General features: G+C 38.4%; 2 protein-coding genes across 5 annotated transcripts in view; one reads left to right on the forward strand and one right to left on the reverse strand.

The window, feature by feature from the left end:
- Positions 1-343, reverse strand: part of DYNC1LI1 (dynein cytoplasmic 1 light intermediate chain 1) — a 51,430-nt gene extending 51,087 nt beyond the window's left edge. The window contains exon 1 of one of the 2 annotated variants that reach the window (XM_053998684.1): positions 248-343. The gene's annotated coding sequence lies outside the window, so the exon portion shown is untranslated. Of the gene's footprint in view, positions 1-117; positions 207-247 lie in introns of those variants that run through there. The other variant, XM_053998695.1, reaches the window with a different exon arrangement.
- Positions 344-463: 120 nt separating this feature from the next.
- CNOT10 (CCR4-NOT transcription complex subunit 10) overlaps positions 464-26,371 on the forward strand; it is a 32,237-nt gene continuing 6,329 nt past the window's right edge. The window contains exons 1-14 of one of the 3 annotated variants that reach the window (XM_053998641.1): positions 464-565; positions 2,267-2,320; positions 6,161-6,252; positions 8,871-9,032; positions 9,532-9,682; positions 10,681-10,826; positions 11,707-11,793; positions 12,496-12,579; positions 13,197-13,314; positions 14,177-14,326; positions 15,962-16,164; positions 18,749-18,870; positions 19,466-19,642; positions 22,255-22,335. In XM_053998641.1, coding sequence (XP_053854616.1) covers positions 544-565; positions 2,267-2,320; positions 6,161-6,252; positions 8,871-9,032; positions 9,532-9,682; positions 10,681-10,826; positions 11,707-11,793; positions 12,496-12,579; positions 13,197-13,314; positions 14,177-14,326; positions 15,962-16,164; positions 18,749-18,870; positions 19,466-19,642; positions 22,255-22,335 — 1,649 coding nt within the window. In that variant the 5' untranslated portion in view covers positions 464-543. Of the gene's footprint in view, positions 566-2,266; positions 2,365-6,160; positions 6,253-8,870; positions 9,033-9,531; positions 9,683-10,680; positions 10,827-11,706; positions 11,794-12,495; positions 12,580-13,196; positions 13,315-14,176; positions 14,327-15,961; positions 16,165-18,748; positions 18,871-19,465; positions 19,643-22,254; positions 22,336-26,371 lie in introns of those variants that run through there. The other 2 variants (XM_053998658.1, XM_053998649.1) reach the window with 2 other exon arrangements.

Below are 26,371 nucleotides of genomic sequence, written 5' to 3' on the forward strand. Positions count from 1 at the left end.
TTTCTACCCGTTGCCTCTTGTCCCTTTGCATGGCACAACCGAGCAGAGCCTGACTCCACCTCTTAGCACCCCACCTTTAGAAATTTACATCCATTGATGAGAGCCGGCACGTCTTACCGGGGTAGAAAGGACAAACCCCGTTCGAGACAGCGGCCGGCAGCTGCCGGCGAGCTCCGTGCCGCGGGAGGACCGCGCAACGCCGCACGCCGGCTCTCACACACCAACATGGCGGCTCCGCCTCGCTCACCTCTCCCTCCGCCCCGCCGCGTCCTGGCGTCACATCCGCGGTGCCCCAGCAACCACCGGACGTCGCGGGCGCGCCGGGAACCCGGAAGCGGCGGGCGAATCGGGGCGGGCGGCGCAACCGGCGGGGCGGGCCCGACGCGCGCAGGGCAGCGGCGGCGGCAAAGTAGTGCCGGGGGGCAGCGACCGGTTGGCGGCGGCGGTCGGGCGGCGCCTGTGGCGCAGCGCGCGGGGGACTCTCGACAACTATCGGCGCGCTCGGGCTGCGCGGTCTCGCTCGGAGCTGCGGCCGAAGCGGAGATGGCGGCGGACAAGGCTGCGGGTGAGTGCGGGGGGAGCGGCCGCGGCCCCGCCGTGCCCGCCCCCGGCCTGCGCCGCCCGGCGCGGAGGGACGCGCGCCGCCGGGGGAAAGCTGCCTGTGCGGCTGTGTGCCGTGTCCTTCCGCCGAAGAGGTAGTGTGCGGCGGGCGCGGGGCCGCTGTGAGGGGCCCCTGGGACACCTGCGGGTCACCGGCGGGGCCGTGCGCGGCGGGCGCTCCGTGCCCTCGGCAAGCGGCGCTCAGCTGTTGCCCCCTCCTGGCCGGGAAGGGCTCGGTGGGGAGGGCCCAATGTTCGTATTGGCACGGGGGCGGGGGGTGTTTGTGTGTTTGTGTCACCCAGAGCTTATAAACCCCTACAGAAGTCGAGCTTCTGGGTTAATTTGTTAAACTGGGGCATGCAGAAGATATGAGGGAGGTTATAACTCTTGCTGGTGCTGCTTAATCGCTGGAGTTCAGTCTGATTCCGTCAGGGATGCTGCTTTGGTTTCACGGGATGAGTGTGTCCTCACTGAACTCGGGCCTGAAAAGACACTGCAGAGAGAAGTCACCGAGACTAAAAAATAAGCTATGTTCTGGTAAACAGACAGACTAAATCTTAGTAGCACTGATAAATTACTGCTCATCCATCTCCTGTACAACTCCTTGTCATGCAAGAAGTCTTCATTGCAGGAAAGGTCATTCCGTCAGATGTCAGCTCTTGGGGGGATAGAAAAGAGAGGGTGATGTGGAGGAAAGCCTTACAGAATTGTATAGGTCTACTTAATAGAAGTGTAGGATATCCTAAGTTGGAAGACTGATAAAGATTAACAAATTCCAGTTCCTGGTCCTGCACAGGACATCTCGAAGAATCACACCATGTGCCTGTGAGTGTTTTTCACACACTTCTTAAACTCTGTTGGGCTTGTGCGAAGTGGGGAACCCATTTCAGTGCCCAAACACTCTGAATGAAGAACCTTTTCCTAATATCCAACCTAAACCTCCCTGACACAGCTTCATGCCACTCCTTCTGGTTTTGTTTCTGGTCAGCTTTTTTTTTTCTAGTTATTTTTATGTGGGGGGAGTATTATTTAAAATCACCTTAAGCCTTTTTTTCTCTGGATGCTAAATATGAAGTGCCTCAGTATTTGGAAAAATAATTACAGAGAAAATAAGTATAGTGCACTGAGTGTTGTTTACTAAACTGTCATGTGTTTATTTGTAAGAACTGTAAGTGACTGCTAAATTACAAGAAAAAAATTGGCATCAAGTTTTTAATACCTTTTTGTTGATGTTCTTTCAAGTGTTGAAGGAACTTTTCAGTTTTACTTTCTTAAAAGTATGTGCCAAATGAATCAAAGATGTGAGCTATGGCAGGATATTCTGCATGCTGCACTTGTTCATAGCAGTGAGCTATAGGTAGCTTTCCATTGAGAAATGTTTGCTTTTTATTGCACAGCACCAAAGAAGTCTATTGTGCTGGTAGTGAAGGGCTTCATACAAAAATTAAAACTTAAGTCTTGGTGCCACAAGCTGTTGTCCTGTAATGGCTGGACACTGGCTGGGCTTCATACCCTTTAAAATTCTTTTGGAGCAAGAGTCATGTGATAGATTCCTCCCCTTTCAACAAAGAGATTATCCCTCTGCCTGTAGAGCTTGGAAATTAAAAATATTTCCAGAGATGCTCTGGTGTTCAGCAGCACAGTTCATGCAAGATGTAATTTGCAGGGCATAGGAACAAGAGAGCTCAGGAACAGCAGTCCTTGGAGAAATGGAGAGCAGGTATGAGAAGGATAATGATTGCAGTCACTCTCAGGTGTCTTCAGGTATGTGTATGTGGGAGATGTGACTTTTGTTGCTTTTATAAAATTCTGGCAGCAAGCCCATGAGGAGAGCAATCTTCCTTTTCAGCTGGCAGTCTCATACTTTTCCTTGTTCTCTTTTCACAGGGACAGTTTTTCTGACATTCTGCTGTCCACCATGGTGTACCTTCTCCAGCAGGAGCAGCTTCCTGCTTTTACAAAGCAAACCAGCCTCCGTGACACAGTGTTGCTGCTGCTCAGCCCCAGGATTGATAGCTAGGAAGATAATTCCTGGCTTGATTTTTTAACTTTCAACTCAGTGCAGCTTTCTCCAGATCAAAATCTGAGTGGTTGATTTTTCCATCCTGTTCCAGGTTGCCCCTTTTGCCCCTCGTCATGAACCTACACAAGTTTTAGTTTTAGAGATGGTCTGTACTCATGAAAGTTGGACAAATGAAAAGTTAAGCAAACAGGCCCATACTTAAATACAAATTACAGAGATAAATCAAGTTCTCTCACTTGTGAAGTAGAGACTCTGCACTGCTTTGGATATTTCAGCTGATAATTGTGGCTGCTGTACAGATGGGAGCACATCAGAGATGACTTGTGTGCCATGTGTTACCTACACCACGTGCTTCTGCAAGAGTGCCAAAGGTCACAGGGGCCCAAGTGAGCAAGGCATGCTGTTTCTTTTGCCAGGGAACAAGTTTCCTACATGTTTCACTTTCAAATGCTTCAAGGCACATGGATGTAACAGTTTTATTTGCAAGCACTGGGATAGCCATTTGCAGCCAAGAGAACAGGAGCACTCCCTCCCCACCATCCCTGCTGCTTCAGTGGAATTGGTGGATTTTGTTCAGTATCTTGTGCCAGACAGCTTTCAGGTGACTCCTCTTGGAGGGATCTCTGATAGCAAAGATCAGATCAGCTGAAGCAGTAGATCCCAGTCTAAACAAGAATAGCAGTACCATATTAGACTGGAGTGGCTTTTAGTTCTTTAACAAGTTTCAGGCGTGTTTAGACGAAAAGGGTACAGAGTAGCCAAAGTGGTTTGTTGAGCTTTTTTTCAAAGGAAGGAGTTATGCTGTGAACTACATCAGCTGGATGTTAATTTTTTCTTGATAAGCTTCTAGTTCAGGTTTCACAAACCTGCTTTGTTTACTGAGTGCTAGTAGGTGCAGTTTGGATTACCAAGACAGCTCTGGTTTTGCTTAAAGTAGTCCCCAGCTTCATTTTATGTTTTGGGTTTGTTTGTGTTTTTTTAATGTACCAACAAGTTCAGAGAGACAGTGAAATTTGAAGACCTGTCCTGATTTTTCCTTAGGAATTACATCAACCAAGCTATGTAAGTGTAGTTTTTATTGCAGACCTTAGACAAGTATCTCTTGATTTATCTGTCACTTCACTGAAGACATTTTACTTTAGAATTCAGACTTCCTTTGAGACGCTGCTCTTACAAACCTGCATACAAAGGCAGTAATCAGTAATGTAACTGGTAGTTGATGGCTCTCTGCTAGGTAAACCTGTATGTGAGGAATCTGATCAGATTGAGTGTTATCAGCTTCAAAAGCTTTAGAGTCTCAAGGCTCTGCACTGTGGTTACCTTTACCAGCACAATCTGACAGGCATGCTGAGCAAATAAAGCAGATAATGCCACTGTTAGCATGAAAGTTTGAGGGAAGATGCATTTGTTTATTTGTTCTAAAGATGCTTGGAGAGTGAGAGCTTTTAGTTCATCAGTATAATCACAAGGTTTAGAGCTGGAATCAAATCTATGCTATATTTAGGTTGAAGCAGAGGTACTTCCTGTTTCTTTCCTCTTTCACTGTAGAAAGCTTTTGGTGCATCAGAAATGTTCTGAGCTTTTTTGTGGTTTAAATTTCTCTTTCACCTTTCCTTTTGAAGGGCAAGGCCATGCAAATGCTCTTGATCAATGCATTATGCAGTCAGATTTCATAGCAGGTGTAGGCCCTTGAGGATCCATCCCTCCAGAGTGCTGAAATTGCTGAACCCTGAATTTTGTCCAAATGATAGTGGGTTACTCTTGCTGATGTAAGATTTGTTGAGAGTTTATAATCTCTACTTTGTTGACATCTTAATGCAGGATGAAAGTCCCAACCAAATATTTACAATTCTTGCTCAGTTGCAGGGGGCAATAGTGTTATTGCAGGTGGAAGGAATTGTATTATTTCCCAGCAAAGGCACAGACTTAACAGGTTACTAAGTCTGTTTTGTTCTTACTGAGGATATTATATGATTAATCTTCTGAGGTTTGACTGCCCCTTATGATTGTCGTGTGTCCTATATTTGTAAATTTTCATGGTCAGTAGTAGAAGATTGAGATATATTGGTGGTGATGGGGAATGCATTTTGCAGAGGAACTCACAGCTAAGTGTTTTCATTTGTTCAAAGTGAAAACAAAATTAGTGGAGTTTGTATTACATCTCCGAATTATAAGGAAGAGAAAGCAGGCATTGAGTTTACATAGCCTACATAGTCTATTAAGATAGCAAAGCATGTTTTAGAGCAAATCTTCCACTGTGAAATTCAATAAATCCTTTTCTGCAGAAGCAGAAACCATTGCTGGTTTATAAAGTCTTTTTTTTTCAAAAACATGACATTATTTTTGTATGTTCTAGCACATTAATTAATGCTCCTAGAAATACTTTCTCCAGTGTGGTGATTGTGTGGTTGTTTTATTTTTTTCTCAGTAGTTTGTGTTCAGCACAAGGAAGGGCTTAGTGGAGTTTTTTTTTCCAGCTTCTTTGACATGGAATGTGTGTACTGTGCTTTTTAATGCAACTTCACAGAATTTTTAATTACATGATGATAAAAGGATTTAGTAGACTTCTTTCTGAAAAATATGCTCAATAGTGATTGAAACATAAATCATTAGGAATTCTGTGTAAAAAATTGAAGGCAATTAAAACCTTGTTACATTGCTATATAAATGCATAAAGGGACCACCATCATAGTTGCTACATGTTGTTCTTGTCTTAGTCTAGAAAAGGGTATAGTAGAACTGGAGAAGATTCTGGGAAAAGAATGTGAAGAAGATGGAGAATAAACTGCTCCTGCTCATGTTAGAAGAGAGGTGGTTCAAAGGAAGATCTATAAGATTTGGAGGGAGACTGAAAAAGTGAGCAGGCAGCACGTGCTTGTGCCTTGCAATATAATCACCAGACAGCATTTGATGGAGTATATTGAAGAATACAGAAGTATAGAGAGGTTTTTTTAAAAATATACTAGATCTGTCTATGATTAGTAACAATGATGGTTCAAGTGCAGCCTCTTATTTGGGGAGATATTCTTCCAAAGTAGGGAGCTGTGGGGAAGTTCCAGTGTTTACTGTGGGTTTTGTTGCACCCTAGAGTATCCCTCGCTTGCTGTTTAGGAAGCACTATACAGGATTTTGTGTGGGTTTTCATCTAACCTGCTGTGGTATATATTTCATGATGTATGGCCTTCACTGCTGACTTTTGAGCAAAATAAGAAGATCCTAGTGTATGGTTGTAGCTTTAAAGAGAAATTTAAAATGTATGGGTTGTAAGTTAACTTGCAAGGCTTTGGTTGTTCCATTGAGCACCATAATTTACATTTTATGGAGAGAAATTCACTAGGAGCATAGAATAACTTGATATATTGTGGTAGGAGATGTAACTTGGAATATAGATAGTGTAATAGGGACACTGCTGCAGTTATCGGAAAATTACTTGTATTGGCAGGAGGACCTTGAGAACTGGAAGAAACAAAGTTTTTAGGCTGTACAGCTGTTATCACACTTGCAAGCTTTGTTGTAATCTTCTGTTCACTTTTACAGATCAAGGTACTGAAAAACATGAAGGAGCAGGTACTTCTGGGATTACTGATCAGGAAAAGGAATTGTCGAGCAGTGCATTACAAGCTTTTCAGGTAAGACAAAGTCAGACTTTGAGACTTCTAAATTACCACATTACTGCTAAGTGGGCTTATGTAATTGTTTTCCTGTTTTCTTAATACAGTTGCAAATGCATTTAGAAGATGTTCAAAAGTAGTGCTAGTTGCGTTATTAAGACAGCAGATGCATTTTCTATCTGCTGTGATGTGAGAAGACTGAACAGGGTACTTGAACAAGAGCACTTTTAATCTTGATTTTCAAAACTTAGTAGCCTTAAAAGCAATATGAGACTTCTATTCTGCATCAGCATTGGAAGTGCATGATCTCTTGGAAGAATTAATCACATCAAGCTGAAAACGGTGTGTTAGTGTTTAAAGGAACCTCATGTATTTAAAAAACAGCAGTGAAACGAACACTTGTGTTTTAGCATCATGCTATATTCTTTCACAAAAAAATGTTGTATAATGTCCTGTCCCTTTGCATATTTCTGAATGCGTAACAGGCAGTATCTACTACTTGTTTTGTATTTCTTGGAAGATTTTTTTTTCTTCTGTGTTAAAGTTCAGGTACCAGGTCTTTCAGTTTATTTCTTTCTTTGTATTGCCTCCTAATTTTATGTAATGTGGCAGGAAGTATAATTGCTTTTCCTTTCAATTGTATCTCTGTCTCCAAAATGACTTGCTTTAAATTCAGTTTTAAATTTGCAAAATAAGTCAGTGAATAATTTTTCTTTTGAGGTTCTTGTTTCAATGTTTCACTCAGTACTTCTATGTTTCACTCATTTTGTTACATTAAGTGCATATGGTTAGTTCTTAACACTGTTCGCTAATGAACTTCTTGAACGCTGTCTAGCTCAATTACTCTGTTTAATAACATTTTAATCAGTGGCATTTGATCCTGAGAACTGAAGACACGTGAGAGAGTCATTTGTTTTCCACCTTGCCCACACATCTAAATGCCTAAAATACTTTTGATCTGCTAATGATTTCATCTTTACTTTTATCCTGGTCCAGTGTATTTGGTTTATCTTGTCATGTTTTTTCTTGCTTTAAGAATTCCCTGTGTTCATGGAGTGAGGTGGCAACAGATGTGAGCAGAATTAATTTGCTGCCTTGTTTGCCTGTTTCTTGCTATTGAGTAGTTCCAGATAGCATTGTGGACTGCCTCCCATACTGCTTTATCATATTACACATCTGGTTTCAGTCTTGACATTATTCCTATAAAATTGGGTATTATATTCTAGATCCTATCTAGTAGAGTGGCATAAAGGACTGTTAGCTGATGAAAAACATCACAAAATAACCTGAGCATTTAAAGGTTCAAGGTTTGTAGTCCAGCCATGATTAGGAACCTTGCTGTGATCTCAAAGCTCCTACTGAAGAGAAGCTCCAAGTGTGAGTGCAGGAAGAGAATCACTGGGAGATGAACTGTCGCAGCTAAAGAGCATGCCAGCAGTTGAGTTGCAAGTTCCTGTGTTTGTGCACATAATCAGAAGGCAATCCATGCTGTTGTTGCTTAGAGTTGTGAAAATGTATCAATGTCCTGCTACATCTCTCTATGCTGTATAACTGTGCCTGCCTGGGAGACTGAAGGAATTTGAATGGTTCCATGGAAAGGAGCTGCAGAATGGCAACTTTCTCAGGGAGAGCAGAAGGACCCCAGAGCTCTTCTCTGTTGTATTCTGCCCTTAATATGAAGTTACACAGCAGTCCAGGAGAAGCTCTGTGGAAGAGCACCTGAAAAGGAGGAGTAAGTGGAGGGTGGTACTCCAGAGCTTAGCTGTTGGGTGTGAACCATTGACAGAGATGGAAATGCATCTGTTTATCTGTCTGACCACATCTGATATGGAAGAGGTGAATGTGATTATTCCTGTGTGGGAATTTAGCAGTTGAAAGTGAAGCATAATCTAGGCTTAATGAGTGAGGAGAAAGAGTGAGGGGTTTCTTTTTCATTCCTTGATGCCACTAAAGTCCTCCTGTACCAACACAGAAAAGACCAAAACTGAAAGTAAGCAGAGGTGCATGAATCTGAAGTCCTTGTTTATTCCTGTGGTCAAAGAAAGGGATTTTTCTATTAAATCACACATCAGTGGAACATCATGCTTGGCTCCTAGTTTCTGTTTAGGCATGCCTAGGTGATTCAATACTTCATCCAACAGCTAAAGCTTGTAAAAATGTTTTTTAAACCTATTCTGGGAAAGTGACACTTTCTTTTTCGAGTCTCTCATGAGCTCTTAATATGAGGTAACTTCTGTAGATCAAATTGTAAATCACTATATATTCAGATGAACTGAAGACTGAACATAAAATGTTGGGCTGGAAATTGTGTAAGCAACTGCAGCTGTTGAGTGTTCATGAAATGTGGAAAGATTATGAAAACTGAGGAAACAGTCTTGAAACTTAATATAATAAGATAAATGAGAATAACACTTTTCATGGAAAGTTCTGTTAATAATAATCATCTACTTAATTTGTCCTTATTCCACCAAATTATTTTTGAAGTTTGGATATGGCTTCAACATTTATACTTGCTTCTCATCCATGTTATTCTACATAAATAATGAAATATGTGTTTACACATTTAGTTCACTTATATTGATAAAGGAAAGACTGTATCTTCTAATGAATGCTTCTGGTTTGTGTGCAATTTACAGGCTGGAAATTATGATGCTTGTTTACAACACCTAAATACCCTTCAAGACATAAACAAAGATGACTACAAAATAACTTTGAATACTGCTGTTGCAGAGTTCTGTAAAAGTAATCAGACCACCACAGACAATTTGAGACAAACCCTTAACCAGCTGAAAAACCAGGTAATGCAACTGTATTGACATAGTACTTGATTTTGTGTACTGTTAATGGTGATGGAATCTTTCTGTGAAGTAGGAGTAAAACTTCTGCCCCTTGTCCTGTAGATTTAACAAAATAAGAAAGTAACATTACTTTTAAACATCTGAGTCAGTTTAATCTTGTAGGACAGTTTTTATAGTTGTTTAACTATTGTTGAAATTGTTCTGAGATTATAACAATAGAAGGACCTGCTATGTTCTTAAGGTAGAAAGTTCCTTAACGTGGAATAGTTTGTGAAATGATAAAAAAGTGAAAATATTACTTTACTACTCAATTGACAATTTTGTATTTCATTGTATGTTTTTTTGCTGTGTTAATGTATTACAACAATGAAGTTTATTAGGTCAATAAGTTATAATTTACCTTTGAAGAAATTCATAGCTTTGGAGGTTTTTTTTAAATACCTGGTACTTTAAAATCATAGGTACTGAAAGATTAATGAAATGAGTGGGATTTTTTCAGGTTCACTCTGTTGTTGAAGAAATGGATGGTTTGGATGATGTTGAGAACAGTATGCTGTACTACAATCAAGCTGTAATCCTGTACCATCTGCGTCAGTATACTGAAGCTATATCTGTCGGGGAGAAGCTGTACCAGTTCATAGAGCCTTTTGGTATGTAGGCAGAAAGAAGAATTTTGTCCATTCCAAGAACTACAGAAAGACAATTCAGTCTTTTTCACTATCAGACAAGTAATTTGTAATTTGTCTGTTACAGTTTTAAGTAAATAGGTAGGGTTTGGAATGAATTGTTTTACTTATATCAAGGACAACAAACGAATTTGGGGGAAGGTGCTTCAGAGAGCTTTAGCAGACAAAGTGCTATGAAACTGAAATGGATTTTTTCAACTTGAGATGGTATTAATGTAAATAATAATGTACAAGCTAATGAAATTATTTTAAATCTAATGTTTTGAGTCATCATGCAACTTCACAGATGGGTGTCTGTTTTTCAGGGCACTCATTTTTAAATACCTTAATTAGGTAATATATAATTGTATGTGCTTATATCTGAATACAAAGTCTGCAACTTTTATGAGCTATGATACCTTGTGTAGTAGAATTACCATATTTGTATGAAACAGTTTCATAATCCTTGTTAAATTTTATAAGTGAGAAGGCTGAAGGATGTATGTGTGTGGGTCTCAGTAAATTAAGTAAATGCTGCTGTGTTTCTGCTTCAGTTCCTCCCAGTTTTCAATATGCATAATTGGGACTTTCTCTGTGAAGTCAGCTAAACAGTAATGTGTTTGTACAGAATCTTTGTGAGTTCTGTGGGATTCTACCTCTGCATATGGCTCTGTCTGTTTGGATGCTGCATCTTTGGTGCTGATCTACTTAGATCAGTTCTCAGAATCTATGAACATGAAATACTTGTAAGCTGTCCCTAGTCTGTGCTTCTATGGCTATGCCATTTGAATAAATGAGCTTTCTTTTCAGTGTATGTACTTAGCTGTGGGTTGGACATGGCTGCATTATTTTTTCTTATGTAATATATTTATTTTCTCATAATGTTGCATAGATGGCACTTTATAGTATTTTTTTTTCCATCCATGTTTGCAGGGATTGGTATTAGAGCTGTAAAGCAAATTTTTCTTCTTTGTTTTTCACAGAAGAGAAGTTTGCCCAGGCTGTGTGCTTTTTGCTTGTAGACTTATACCTGTTAACTTACCAAGCTGAGAAAGCCTTGCATCTGCTTGCTGTTCTGGAAAAAATGATTTCACAGGGCAACAATAACAGCAAGAATGGAAAAAATGAGGTAAGCTTAAAATCATACAAATGCTTTTAAATCTTTATCAGAAGTATGCTTTAGTTCAATCCAAAATTAGTATCTTAAAAGATTTTGGAATGATAAGACTATGTTAGATCACCTGTAACTTTAGACAGCAGCTTAAATATGTTAGTAACTGAGTTAATTGTGTACAACAGCTGTTTATTGCCTCTCTTTCACCCTTTTCTCTTACTCCAGGGAGCTAAAATGTCTTTCTTCAGTCAAAGACTTGCATTGGAAAAACAGTTGTCTCCAGGGTCAAATATTGCTTGTCTTTGACTATGACCATATGAGACCCTAAGTTTGAAGGGGAAGTTACTGTCAGAGGAACTGCAATTGCACAGCATAGGATGGGGAATTACGTATCTTTTTTACATAGTATCTGAAAATATGAGGCACATTTTGAAATGAAATCTTTCATATGCCTTTTGGAAAAATCAAGAAAATCAGTGGTGGCTTGGAAGTGAAGAGAGGACATTTCATTGTTATCCTGTCGATGGAATGTCACACTTAAGATAAAATATTCTCTTTTAAAGTATATAGTAATTCTACTGAAGGAGGTATTAAAGAGGTACTGTAGAACATGCATGTCATCCTTCTAGGCAAGAGAATTCTTAACTGCAGTGCAACGTAGTGTAACACTAATGTTAGTACAGAATTCAGCTCTTCAAAGGCTGGTATGGTTCGAGGATTTTGATTGTTAAACCCAAGTTAGTTTCTGGTGGGTTGTGTATATTTTGATATTAAATACTCAAAACTGCATTATTATTAACACTATTAATAATACTTATTTTTCTTCATGTGAGGTGAATCTGTCAACTAAATTTAAAAAGTGACTAACGCTAATGCTTCCTTCTTTTTTTGACAGTCAGGTAATAATACCAATAAAGATTCCTCAAATCAAAAAGCTGAAAGTGGAGCTTTGATAGAAGTTGCTAAATCTAAGATACATCAGGTAAGGGTCTGCATGTTATTTATACAGGAACATTACTTCAAGGGTTTTCTAAATCTGAGCGTCATCTCCTAACTAGTTTAGCCCAAATGATGATGCTTTCTCTCTCCTTGTTGTAAAACAAAAAAAGATTTTTTTCCTTAGTTTTCCTTTTTGTAAGATCCATGTACAGGAAAAAACTGACCTAAGATCCTGCCCATCACCACAATTTCAGTCCCTGTGTCTTATAATAATTTCTTTACATGGCAGTTCGCTGCATTGAATTTGTCTGTTCAACCTCCAACAGTCTAAATCAGCTGAGGTTTTATTTCACTGTACTGTTCTGTTGAAAAATAATGTGAAGAATCAGAGTGCTTCTCTATTAGCATTCACTTGTTTTTTCAGTTTAGTAGGTAAATGTCTGGGTTTAAGATGTTAGATTATTTTAATTAGTTTGTCATTTTAAGTGCTCGTATCTGTGTTTGAATATGGAGCAGCTGTTGGCCATTGAACAAAGTGTTCATCTGCTTATTGTAAATGCAAACTCTATAAATGTGGTGTTTAAAGTCTGAATAGAATTTCTTTTTGTGAAGACTTTTTGAATAGCTTTTTGCTACATATTTTAAAGATGTATATAAAATATTCTGCAGTAAATATCTAGATACAGTTTGTCTTGCAAACACACAAATTATTGTATATTATTTAACAGATTTAATTTTTTAACAGTATAAGGTGAGAGCCTATATCCAGATGAAGTCATTAAAAGCATGCAAAAGGGAGATCAAGTCTGTTATGAATACAGCTGGGAATGTAAGTATTCTTAAGACTGTTGTTTTTCAAATCTAGATGTGTTCTGTGTCTTAAAACTGAATTTGCTAATCATCTTTACAAAAAAAGTTCTTTTTGAGCGTGTATGTTCGAAGTAATTCTAAACAGGTTCAGCATTCTTTATAATTGAAATGAAATAAATTTTAGTTCACTGCAGATGTTATGCATATTACAAACTTTGATGTAATTGGTAGTTTAAACCAGTTTATAAAACATTAATTCTGGGATATGTGGGCATTTTTGGGGGGTTGTTTTTTTTCTTTTTGTTGACATTTTTTGGAGGCTTATGTCTTGCTGGAAAGCAAGTTTAACAGAAAACCTTCTGGATCATGAGGTCTGTGTTGTAGACTAGGAAAATTACAGTCTATGAGGAACTCTGCAGTGAGGAGGAAGGCATTAGAAGACAGGTTAGAAATCCTTTGCCCTTAGCTACTTCCATGACAGGGTTCTCTAAAGTTCATGAGAGAGTTCTTGAAAGTATTATGGCCTAAACCCATTTATTTTTAAATGGCAGCAGAGGCAAGTTTGTGAAGTGAAGTAACACTAGCAGTAGAAATCATCCACCAAGACATTACTAACTATTGTTTTCTCCTTCACAGTCAGCTCCTTCTCTCTTTCTTAAGAGCAATTTCGAGTATTTGAGAGGCAATTACCGTAAAGCTGTCAAACTTTTAAACAGTGCCAACATTGCCGAACATCCAGGCTTCATGAAAACAGGTAAAATAAAAACCCTTCATCCTGCAGGTACTTCAGTGTCTAGTATAATAGGACTACTTGTTGATATCAATTTTAAGGATATTAATGATTACTTAACAGTGTCAGCCCTGCAAGTCATGGCTTTATATGCTAGATATGTTTCATCTTTCTTCTTGTACTTTCACACAACACTGTAGTGATTTTCATTGAACATTCTTCTACAGAAGGCTGTGATTGTCCATGAAAATGGATTTATGAAGCTGTGTTATATTTATAATGCTCATAATTGAGTTTCTTAATCAATAAATGAAACAAAAGGCAACATATTAGATCTAGAATTGAGGCCTCTCTGGCAGTTTTTACACTTAAAGTTCTCTTTATGATTTAAAATTTTATGAAAACTTTACCATCACATAACTTTTTTGTATTAGCCTTTTTGCACAGTATAATGTTCACTTAGTAGTCTTCCTAGGCTATGACTAAAAGAATGTCTATTTAATTTGCTAATGGTCTGATTATTTGGATTTTTAGGGTGGGTTTTTTTTCTTTTGTCTTTATTATCCATGTTAATGTAAAACTTTAGTCAACAGCAGGTAAGTGAAAAGTTTAATTTTTTGTCCTTTATTATTTAGAAAAAACCTCTCACAGTGTTACCTGAATGAATATTTAGGAAGAAGAGTGAATTTCCTGCTTGTATGGTTAGGTTGGCATAAATATATGTATATGTATATTGGATATAACACCGTCACCAATGAACGTCTCACTGAAAAACATGTTTAATAGACTGCCAGAATATGCTGGCCCATGAGAAAGTGGTTGGAGCATTTTGTGGGCTTAGCAACAACTTTCACTTTCTGAAAATGCTCTTTTGTTGTTCTCTTAGGTGAATGCTTAAGGTGTATGTTCTGGAACAATCTTGGCTGCATCCATTTTGCAATGGGAAAACACAATTTAGGAATTTTTTACTTTAAAAAAGCCTTGCAAGAAAATGATAACGCATGTGCACAGCTGGGAACGGGCAGCTCGGATCCAGGTAAGCAAGAGATTAAAACAGATGGTGGAAGAGGGGTTGGCAAGTCTAGGAAATAGAGAACAGAAGGTTTGAGTAATTATCAGCAAAATTCCCCTTCCATCTCTTTGTGGAGGGCAGGGTAAGAGGGGTGAGAATTTTGATGATAACCTGATGTAAGGATGTAGTTGCTGTTGGCAGAAATACATGATGATAATTAAATATGTTCTTTATTTTTTTGTTTTTCTTGATGTACCATGGTGCTGGGACAATTACTTCTCCCTTGTTTATAGACTTTGTCCATCAGTTAGGGAGGTATGAGAAAAAAAAATATTTTTGTGACCTATTTTGCTTAGGTTATTTATAGTCCTGCTGACAATGTGTAGAATCATCAGGACATGAAGGATGCCTTCTCCATATTCTGAGTAACCAGGTCTCCTGTTTGCTTGTGGAGGGGACTCGCACTTTCCCTAGTTTTCCTTTTATCACCAGCATATCTATAGACGATTCTGTTGTTTCCCTTGATGTCCCTGACCAGATTTAATCCTGTCAGGGTTTTAGCTTTCCAACCTGGTCCCTGGTTTCTCAGTTTCTCTGTATTCCTCCCAGGTTACTGGTCCTTGCTTCCACCCTTTGTAGGCTTTCTTTTTGTATTTGAATTTGTCCAGGAGCTCTTTGTTCAGGAGGCCTCCTGGCATTTTTGCCTAGCTTCTTTATTGGGAGGCATCACTCCTGAGCTTGGGAGAGGTGGAGAGGTGATCCTTGAATATTTATCAGCTTTCTTGTGCTCCTCTTCCATTCAGGGCTGTATCCCATGGTACTGTACCAATCAGACCCCCGAAGATGCCAAAGTCTACTCGCCTGAAGTCAAGCCCGTGTAGTGAGCTTGCTGTGCATACTTCCTACTGTCCTAGGGATCTTTAACTCCACTATTTCATGGTCCCAACCAGCCCCTCCTTGTTGGTGAGAACGAGGTCCAGTATAGGACCTGTCCTCATTGGCTCCTTCAACATTTGGAGAAGGAAGTTATCATAAACACATTCCTGGAATCCCCTGGATTGTTTATGCCCTTCTGTGTTGTCCCAGAGAGCAGGACCAGGGCATGTGAATGTGAGACCTCTCCTATCTGACTATAGAGGGCCTCATCACTCAGTCTTCATCATTTCATGATGAAGTTATCATTGTTTTCATTTCTCATTTTCTCTAAAATATATTCACTATTAGACATTTTATTGTTTTTTTCCTGTTTCTCCCCTGGACCTAAGTGTAGCCTTAGGTATTAAAGTGAATACAGAAAGTGTTTTATGCTTGTTAACAGCAAAGTGGTTTTCTTTTGGAATCTGTTTTCTCTGGAATGCGTGTAGATGTGTGTATTCTCACAAATCTCGGATTCAGTACTATTGTATAACACTTAGCTTGTGTGATAAGGAACGTATGAGGTTAGCATTTAATGTACTTCAGTCTTCATTAAGAATACAATTAATTTGTATTTGAAATCAGTTTTGGTATGAAAGAAATTTACAGAGGGAGGTTAGTGGATTTCAGCAATAAGAGAGGCTTTTGGTAGCTTTGGGGTGTTTCTCACAGCTTCCCTCTTCCTCTTAGAGTTTTGTGCTGTCTTGAGCTGCACATCCAATATGATGTAATCCTTTTCTGCAGGTAAAAAATTTTCAGGGAGACCCATGTGTACACTACTGACTAACAAACGGTATGAGTTACTCTATAACTGTGGAATTCAGCTCTTGCATATTGGGAGGCCCTTAGCTGCCTTTGAATGCCTGATTGAGGCAGTCCAGGTTTATCACTCAAACCCTCGTCTGTGGCTGAGAATAGCAGAATGCTGCATTGCTGCCAATAAAGGGGTAAGTGGCTTTGGAAAATTCTTCTAAAGAATGGCATGTGATTACAGAAAGGTAGAACTAATACCTAGAGTTAAGCTGTGTATTTTGAAGGCCTGATGTTGTGACACCTCTGTAAATCCAGATTAATTATTTCTTAGGTATATGTATTTTTATGTGTTTAATCTGGAGCTGCAACAGGTGAAGGGAACTCTTTGCATGTGGTCTTTTTCTCTTTGTGCAGCCAAAGCTCATCTGAAGTTTCATTGTTTCCTCACTATTGTCCACTAAAGATTAAGTGAGGTCAGACTTTGTAGTGTGAGTAGCCTGAAAGTGACAGAGGCTGAGGAAGCAGAGATCAGCCTTCTCCATCCTGAAGCTGTTGGGATCACACCTGCTGGGAAACTGAGTCTCTAATTGCTAAGTCTTCACCTTCTTCTCGTGGAAAAGTTGGTGGAAACCTACTGATGGCAGGCATACTGCATGTCATCTTGTTTTCAACCTGTTGATCCATGTATGTTTAGGATAAACCTATATGATAAAATTCAGAGGGCTGAGGACAGGATCGTTTGCTATTAGAAGAGAAATCTGCACCTAAATAGTACATCTGTGAAATTAAGATACACTGTAATGATTCCCTGTAAAACTGTAATTCACCCCTTAAGTGTGGGGGAGTGATGATATCGTTTGTAATTGCATGATCCTATGCAGTTATTCCCACAGTATGCCAATTTAACTCCTTACACAGGATGTGTGAGATGAATTGAACAAATAGCTATATTCACTCTATTTTCCCTCCACCCATGAATTATCTGTTTTTCCTCTCTTGGTGGCCTCTGTACATTTATTTACTGCACACTATCCAAATATAAAATTAATAACTTTTCCCTTGGGAATTTGAACAGTACTCAATATTTTGGTATCTCTATTTCAGAGAATTTACAAAAGATACAACTTCATAGCAGAGGTTTGCTTGTATACCAATTTCAGAGGCAGAGCACTGAAGATTCAAGACTGTTGGGTCAAAACTGGACTGACTGTGATTCTATATGTGTTACTTGTTGTCAGTTACTTGAGTTTTATAAAGCACAGCAAATGCAGGAAGAACAGCTTTCTTCATATTAATTTTGCAATTAATTCTGTATCAATCCTACTGGGTGCAAGTCACAAATAGATAAAGAAGACAAATCTGATCATCTCTAATGAAAAGCTGAATATGAGAGTGGATTAGTGGTTTTGTGACAAAAATCCAAAGCTAAGATTTCCATTTACAAGGACAGTGTTTAGCAATCTGGAAATGGGAAATACAGATCTTTATGGGGCACTTCCCTATTTACTTCAGACTAGCCAAAGTAGTAGATCATGCCAGGTTCCTGAGGCTTTCTTCCTGTGCAGTTATCATGATGTGTGGTGTACCAGAGAGCTTGAATTCATGTCAAAAAACCAGCTTGTTGTTCCCTAAATTTGTAATCTTAAAAGAAAAAAAATAAACCTTTGATGCTATTAATATTAAAGGCAAAGATAAAGTGTCTTTAAGTTGTTAGATTTGCAACATGACAAATGAGGTCCTAAAGTCAATAATATGTTCAATTTGACCTTGTAAGTCAATTTGCAGTAGTATTCCTTTATATCTAAGCATAGATTCATATTTATGCTCTGAACACCATGCAGAAAAACAATTTCACTGACGCTAATTTTCACCCACTTTAGTATTTTATAAGCATAAAATATAAATGGAAGAAGATTCCCTTTAATATACCTGCATTTCAAAAACCTTTTTTGAAATATGTGTTTCATATCCAAACTCGGTATATGTATTTTTTATTTGGTAGTAAATGCTAATATGTCAATATTTTTACAATAGATTCTGATAATTTTTTTTTTTAAAGTGACACCTATTGAAAGTCCAAATTTAGGATAAGTTTTTTTCTTAAAACTGCAACTCTTCATCACTCACTAAACTTACCAATGAAGTTAAGATGGCTCATGGTAAAACAGCGAAACATACACCAGTAAACATGGTGTAGAGATAATTCTTGGGACTGACAATGAGGGTACTTTAAGTTCATTTGACCCCCAGAATGTGTCTGCATACTCAACAATCCATTAAACAAGTTAATTTAATGTATCTTTGCATATGTTTTTGTTCAGCTTTGTGCTCCCCATGGAACAGTTTGGGAGCAGCTTTTCCAAAGAGCATTTTGAATGCTGTGTAAGCAGGGAGAGAAGATGGCAAGCGTTACAGTGCCAAGTCTGAATGTTATTTGGCAGACCAAATTATTTCTTTTTAGATATTCTGTCAGTTCTTTTAATATGACTTGGTTCATTGTTCTTTTGCTTTCAAAACAGAGGAGAAACTAGGTCAGTAGGCTATCAGACAAGCTGTCAGAACTAATCTGTGCTTACACTGTGTGCAGTAAAACCCTTCTGCAACACAAAGACAATAGAAGGTGCCTGATCCTTCATTGTACTTTAGATTTAAAACTGTATCCATTATTCTTATATTTTAGCAGGGTTCAAGGTCTTCCTTCGGCCTTCACTTACTTTGTCAAGCTCTCATTCAATAGCCTTGTTATTTAAGCTCTTTTTTCCCCCTTTTTTCTTTTAGACATCAGAACAAGAGACTAAAGGTCTTCCCAGCAAAAAGGGAATTGTGCAATCAATAGTAGGTCAAGGCTACCACCGTAAGATAGTCCTAGCATCCCAGTCCATACAGAATGTTGTATATAAGTGAGTATGTTTTCCATGGGTTATTTATTTTGTTTTTATAGCTTTGTTAAGGCTATATATCTGTTTATCAGAGATTTTAAAACTGTTGTGGAATAACTCTACATTCATGCAGTGAAGAGACAGGCATGCTAAAATGCTTGGTGAGTCTTAAACATAATTTTATGCCTCCTCTGTGATAGCCAGCAGAGGGCTTAACTGTGTGTTTATTGTAAGTAAGATGAGAATTAAAGCTTAAAATTTACTTACCTGAAATTTTATTTTCAGATAGCTGAATCTGTCCTCTTTTTCTCACTAAAAAAAGTATATTTTCAGTAATCCACTTTAGAAAAATGCAGGAAGAATCTAGTTGCTCTGCCATAAAACTTCAGTAAGTGAAATCAAAAATCTAGTGAATTTATTTGGGCATTGTGATGTATTTTCAATATGTAAAGACAACAAGATACTACACCTTAATAAATTGAATTTGGTATATTAAAATGTTATTTAACATTTTTAGGATGACGTTTTCTCTGCATTCAGATATTTCTGGAGCTTTACTTTTATTTTTAATTTAGTAGGATTGCTACTTATTGGTCAACTTCTGTGTCTCTTTAAGTGATGGGCAGTCCTCAGCAATACCTGTAGCCAGCATGGAGTTTGCAGCGATTTGTCTAAGAAATGCCTTGCTGCTACTGCCAGAAGATCAACAGGAGCCCAAGCAGGAAAATGGATCTAAAACTAATAATCAGCTGGGGGGAAATACAGAAAACACTGAAAGCAGTGAAGCATGCAGGTAAACAGAATTGAATATAAACCCTTCTTTTTGTCCAGAATAATTCTGGGCTGAAAGTCTGTGTCTGCAATTTACCTTGTTTGGCCAGCAGAAAAACAGAACATATTTGTAAAGTCTCTTATAATGTTGGTATGTTCAAGGAAATTGTTTAGCCGCTTGTTGTTTTAATTTAGAAATAAAATACTGAGTTGATGCCGCCTGTCCCTATCAACTCTTATTAAATTAGACAGTGAAATTATTTTTTCCCTTGGCCATCTTTTTTTCTGTGCTGCAAATGTTATGTTTTCCCACACCCTCCTGCTGTGCATATTGGTATTTCTCTAATTGTAAGTGAAATTTCATGTTACAGTGATTCTGTGTGTGAGCGCACGTGCGCCATGTACTTGATTCAGTATATATCTGAATATCTGGAAACTCAGTTGTAAACATTTCCCCATGATCAGATTTGACATTCATCATCCCTAGTATGCTTTGTTGTATTTGCATTAAAATGGGAAACTGGATTTAGGAAGTAAGTAGGGTTCATTAAGTAATAGTATGGAGCTATTGCTTAATAAATCATATTTTGCAGAAAAGAATTTAAGAAAAATCTTTTCTCTTAATAAAGTTTCAGAAAAAGTAATTTGTAGACAGTGGATGTTAAAAGAAGATGGTTTAATTTATTGGATCACTTCATACATTCTGGAATTCCTTTTAAAGAGTAATTTTTGATCATAGTCTGAACTTTCATTAAAGACCATTTTGAGGGGAAATGTTATGATAACTCATCTGGAAAAAGTTTCTGTGGTAGAACTTGAACTACTTAGAGAGTAATGAAAAAACACGCTGATTTTGTCAGACCTGAGTATAGATAGATGTTAAGAAGATAAGATCCATTTCTCACAAGGCAGGATTGACTGTACACATACTGTGTTGTGTAGGCACAAGGTGCATCCTCATGTATTCTAAGGTTGTCTGCAGATAGACTGAGGGTCAGCGGCTGTTACTGTTTGCAACAATACTTGAAAGCAGCTCTCTATAATCCTGTTTTTCCAATTACAATCTATCTTGTCAAGTGACCAAATGATTTTTAAAAGTTGGAGAGGGTGGTTATGGGTTTTTATTTTTGTCCGGTTGTCTGTTGTAGGTTTTTTTTTTCTTTTTACTAAGGTTGGAGGTTCTCTGGCAAGTGTATATGCAGCCCATTGAGATGAAGCTTCTCTGGTTTAAATGGGACTTCAGTTTTAAGGTTTTGGGGCTCACTGAGGGGCAGCGATGAAAATAAAGTGGTGGCCCTTAGTCAGACAAGACCTCCTTTTTTGTTTTCTATTGGGGTGGTTTTTGTTTATTTTTGTAGGAGTGAGGAAAGGAAAACATGCCCTGTATGGGAAGATCCTTTGCTACCTTCTGCTTTCAAAACCAGATGCTTCTTCAGCTGAAAAAAAGCTAAAGAAAGGACTCCCTCATATCTCCCTGTAGTCATTGCCAATTTCAAAATATCCAACAAAGGAAGCTGTTCTTCAATTTCTGTACCACATTCTGAAAGGTTCTCTAAGGATTTGTTCCTTCTGACAAGAGAACCTCTGTGAGAGAACAGTAAAACATACAAGGCATTTGAAGAAAATCACACTAATTGACCAGGATGGTTTTAAAGCAAATCCCACTAATTGAACAGGCTGACTCTTAAGGCAGTTTCTTCTCTTATTCACAAGAAAACAGCGAATACTTTTAGTGGTTAAGGGTATTTTTTTGAACTGATTTTTGATAAACGCATGAAGTATGTACTCTACAGCAGTATTGAATATGAATTTCCTTGGAGATTTCTGCTGTATGTTTTGAATGTTGGAGTTATCTTACCTATTTGTAATAGACAGACATGAAACTCATAAACTAAGTTCTTGTTAAATGGACTGATTCCGTTTCAATTCTGAATTTTCTTTTAAATCTTTTTCTAGACCATGATGTTTCTCACTGCCAAGACACAGCCATTAGCTGTCTCTTCAATTCTCATTCCAGAAGGAGGTTCTTTCAGCTTATTGGAGGGTGAAGTTTCATACTTCTTAAATAGAATGGATACTCCCCAAATGCTTCCCCTAAAAAAACAAGGTGTAATTTTAAGAAAGTGGAATTTTATTTGGAGAAAGGAAAAAAAAAAAAGAAAATAAAGAAGAGACATTTTGTAATAAAGGGTAGCTAGAAGTCTAAAGGAAGCTGTAGCACTTTGTGGGTTATCTCTCTTTCTAGAGTGTTTATGTAACTAATTTTTAAGAGGTCTGGAGAGAAAACTAGTTTAGTGCTTTTCTTACAGGCTAAAAGAAGAGAAGGTACAAATTCAGCAAATTCTGTGTCCCTCCAGTTAAAAATGCTTATCCTACACTGAACTTCAAAAATAGCTCAAGGCTGTGAAGAATGGTGTGGGTTGTTTGGTCTGTCAGTCAAATCCTTTCCAGCAAGTGTCCCACTTCTTCCTTCTCAAATAGAGTGGTTAGGATACAAACATGTGCCTCAATCTGTGAATAACTTCAACTCCCTCTATTTTTGGCTTCAGAATTTATGTTCTTTTAAATTGAGTGAATAAATAAACTGAGATTTTTTAAATTATCTATTATAGTAATGCACTGTTTTTATTCTAGCAATAAAAGTCATGAAGGGGATAAATTCATTGCAGCTCCTCCTTCTTCGCCTTTGAAGAAACAGGAATTGGAGAATTTAAGGCAAGTAAATAATATAAAATATCCACCATTAAAAAGAGCCTCTTCCTTAATTGTGATTCCTAGGGGTTTTTTTGTAGCCACCTGCGATGTTGAATTATAGCTGGTAATCTTTTTTTCAAATGTGTGTGCTTCCTTTCTTCTCAGCTTTGAATCTGAACAAATAGAAACCATCCAGAATTTCAGCTTAGGTAGATCAGTCTGTTTGATCCCAGTATTGTAAGTTTGGTGTTATATATTGGGCAAAGCTGAAAATATCAAGTCCCATAAGGATAAATCTAAAAACCTGAGAATGGCTGTTGCTGTTGGTGGAAGGGGGTGGAAATTGCTGTATGTACCTTTTCTCTTTAAAGCCACAATAAGGCTTGTTTAGAATTCAGTGCCCACATTATATGCTTGTTGGATGGGGAAAGAAAGTGGGAAGCAGCATAGCTGCTTTTGCCAATGGGAATGGTGTTCCTTTCAGCAGGAATAAATTCATAGTTTGCATAAAATAGAAAGCAAAAATGCCTCTGTCCAGGCATTTGACTTTCTCACAATGGAAAAATATAGGTAAAATTTCACTGTAAATTTCTTATGTGTTCTCAAAAGTCCTTAAACTGCTTGTTCAGGAATCTGAGTGTTCTCCAGATAGAATAACTCACGTGTGTATAAATAAGTATCAGGTTATCTGGAGCCCCTTTATTTTTCCCCAAGATTACCATTTACTGGCAATGTTAATTATTTCAGGTGGCTTACAGCCTGTTGAAAATCTCTTACTATAAAGCTTGCACCTGTTTAGAAAAAAAGAAATCTGTTTTAAGTTTCCATTATGGACAAAACATACAATAATTTCCCACTTGAACTCTTAGGTAAACATTCTGTTTCAGCCTAACCCCAGGTAACCTATGTTTTATAATGACCAGCTTAACCTTTCCTTTGCTCCCCTACATGTAGCAAATCTTCTTGTACTCATTTAAAAGCACTTCAGGAGGAATCTGTGAGGCAATGTCGATTACTTATTCTGAAGTGGTACAAGAGTGTGCTACTTGAAATAGAACACTCTGGATTAAAAACAGTGATGCGGGTTGCTTGTGGGTTTTGTGGGTTTTTTCTCCTCCTGACTGTTGAAAATGTGGCTGCCACATGTCAAAATTACATGGTGTCACTTTCTGATTTTTTTTTTAATACGTAGTCTTATTTTTCACAATCAGCTGTTGTTATCTACTGATGAAATCTGACAACATGTCAGGAAAAACTTAGCAGTTCAGCAAGAAGTGAGCTGCTTCTGGTAAAGAACTTCATATAAGGAAAAGCATTGATTTTTTTTTTAAAATTTTTTTTTTTCACTACACACTTTGGTTTAATCTAGAGGACTCCACATTGCTACAAAGTGAGTTTTTTCTGCTGAAAATGTTTCTAAGCTTCTGGAGATGTAACTAGCAAAATACATTACACTCAAATAGTAGTCTTTTATATTTATATTATAAATAGTAAATTCCTGTAGCCTTGCTACTAAGGAGCTAAGTGAGAAAACTGAAATTTTTTTTGAGTTTGGGAAAATGAAGAAAAAAAAATTCTGGATGTTGTCAAGGATTATCCTAAGGAATCTGTTCAATTTCTTCCTGGTAAGTTGCTGAATTGAAAAACCACTATTGCTTCCAGAACTGAAAAGGGACTGTGAATGACTTTTTTTGGATGATTTTATACAGTTGCGCATCCTTGTGAGAGTTCAAAATGCCTGACTTACCTTTGCCCCCAAACAGTTTTTAAAAGCTAAAAATATCATCAGGAAAAGGTTTTCATGTCCAATATATTGCTTGATACTTGTCCACAAATTGGTGGACTGGTTGAGTGGACTTTTCTTATAATAAGCAGTAATTCAATTGCAAGGTTTTAAAAGCAACAAGCAGAAGTCTGAGGACACCAATCATTGCTAAGAATTTATGCATTGGAAGTAGAAACTCCAGGTTTTTCTTCTGAGTTTCTTCTAAACAATTTTCCTTGCTGCTTGTTGTCCTTGGACAAGCCAATTCCCCTGCCCTGCTCTCAGGCACAGCACACCACAGCCACCTAACACTATTTGGATACATCAAGAAAAAAGAAGTTCTGGTAGACCGTAGTTCTACATTTGGAAAATTTTGTGGATTTTATTGTAAAAGTTGAGATGGACAGCAACAGACCTTGTTGTAGTCTTTCTCCCTAGATTGAAGGTGTTTGTGTGAGAACCTTAATTTTCCCCCTCAAAGCAGATAGAGATAAAGGAATCATTTGATCATTTGTTTTCTCTACACTTATCAGTTTTGCCTCAGTTATCCATTTAAAGGTTGCAGTGGTCTGTTTGGCCCTGTCACAATACTAGAAGCTTACAGTGATTATCACCCATACCTGTTTCATTCTCTTCTTCCTCCCTCTTATCCACTGTGTAGTTCTTCCCTCATCTCCCCTTTGCTGTGCTGATTTTCCCCTTGGAGTAAGCACAGTCTGCATTCTGTATTTAATAATATTTTGTATTGTTTGCTTGTGTTGAAACATAAAAAGTAGGTATTTTGTATCCATTGTTGGGCTTAGCTATTTGAAATTATTTCAGATTAGTGATGTTCTCTTAATGGTTTAGAAGTGTCATTTTTGGTGCCTTCATTACTAAGTTTTGAAGGACTGGATTTGCTCTGGCTTGCCATTTCCCTGAGAAATAAGGCAAGTCAGATGTGGAGTTTGAGTTCCATAAATTTACAGTCTGTGTGGGCTGACAAATCCTGTTGCCTAGACCTACACAAGGGGCTGTTTGACATAATCTGGCAGTTTAAAAAAACATTTTTCTTTTTCCTAGTGCAAAGGCAGTTTTATTTAGGGCATGTGGAGGCTCGGTGATGCTGGAAGTCTGCCGTGCTCAAAGGCGACCTGTGGAGTTTTGTCAGAATCCTGACCGGGGTGAAAAACTAGTTTGTCTTTTCCCTTGTGGTGCAATTCTTCTGCTCCGGTTGGCTGTCAGCTCTCCTGAGCGTTTGGTTCAGCCAACTCAACAATGGATCCAAGTGCAAGAACACAACTTCATGGGAGGAAACCTGAATGTTTTCCTCCTTAGATGGCTGTTGCTGAAGGCTTTTGCCAGCTCTGATGTGGTAGCAAATAGTGACTAGTGCTTAGAGCAGAGGAGTAGGTTTCATCCTGTTCTGTGATTGGAGCATGTGTTGTGTTTGAATTGACACTTACAGAAATAAAAATAGGCTTTAAAAAAGTTGTGGGTAATGTAACACACATTGATGGGAAGGTCAGTAATAACCAACTCTGCAGGCCCTGACTTGTGTCTAAGGGTATTTTGCTGGTGACGCGCAGTATCTCTGCTGATTTAAAAGCTGTACTTCCTTGAGGCAGAGACAAAAAGAGGTTAGTTAGAAGCAGGCTGTTATTACAGAGATTTTTTTTCTCCATTCCATCCCCCTCCCCAGTCACAACCTTTCAGAAGTATTTTAGGTTTGGGACTTGAGCTGGGGAAGCTTTCCTCTCCCTCTCTCACGCTTTTGTCTGTGTTCAGATTTGATGTGACATCTGGCCACGGTGGAGAGGAAGTGGGGGGTAGGGGGAAACACTGGAGAAGTTTCTTATCCTGCTTGTGCATAATTAAGGAGCATGCCTCCTGGGAAAGGGGAATAAAGGCACCCCAGGTCCTGCCATGAATTACATGACTTACTGCTGGACCAAAAGTGGGCTTGACAGTTGCCAGAAGGCTGGCGCAATAATAGCCTGCCTACCAGCGGGAGAGCTGACGGCTCTCCTCCTGTCGCTCCCAACGTGAGACCCCACTCAGAGCATCCACTTGTCCTCCCTGGAGAACAGAGTCCTGCTCACAGCAGGGCATCATGGGCAGAGGCTTGTGCCCTGAGGACAAGGCAGCCTGCACTGAAAGATGTTTTACCAAGTGGAAAATATCCCCAAGAACAGTGTTTGGAGAGGGGGGCAGTTATTACAAAGTGTGAAGCTTGGCCTAATGATGGCATCCTGATGTGGGGTTATTGTTTGAAGATGGAAAATGTGAGTAGTTCAGATTTCATTAAATGAA

The sequence above is a fragment of the Vidua macroura genome, chromosome 1 (genome assembly GCF_024509145.1).
Source record: "Vidua macroura isolate BioBank_ID:100142 chromosome 1, ASM2450914v1, whole genome shotgun sequence".
Lineage (NCBI taxonomy): Eukaryota > Metazoa > Chordata > Aves > Passeriformes > Viduidae > Vidua > Vidua macroura.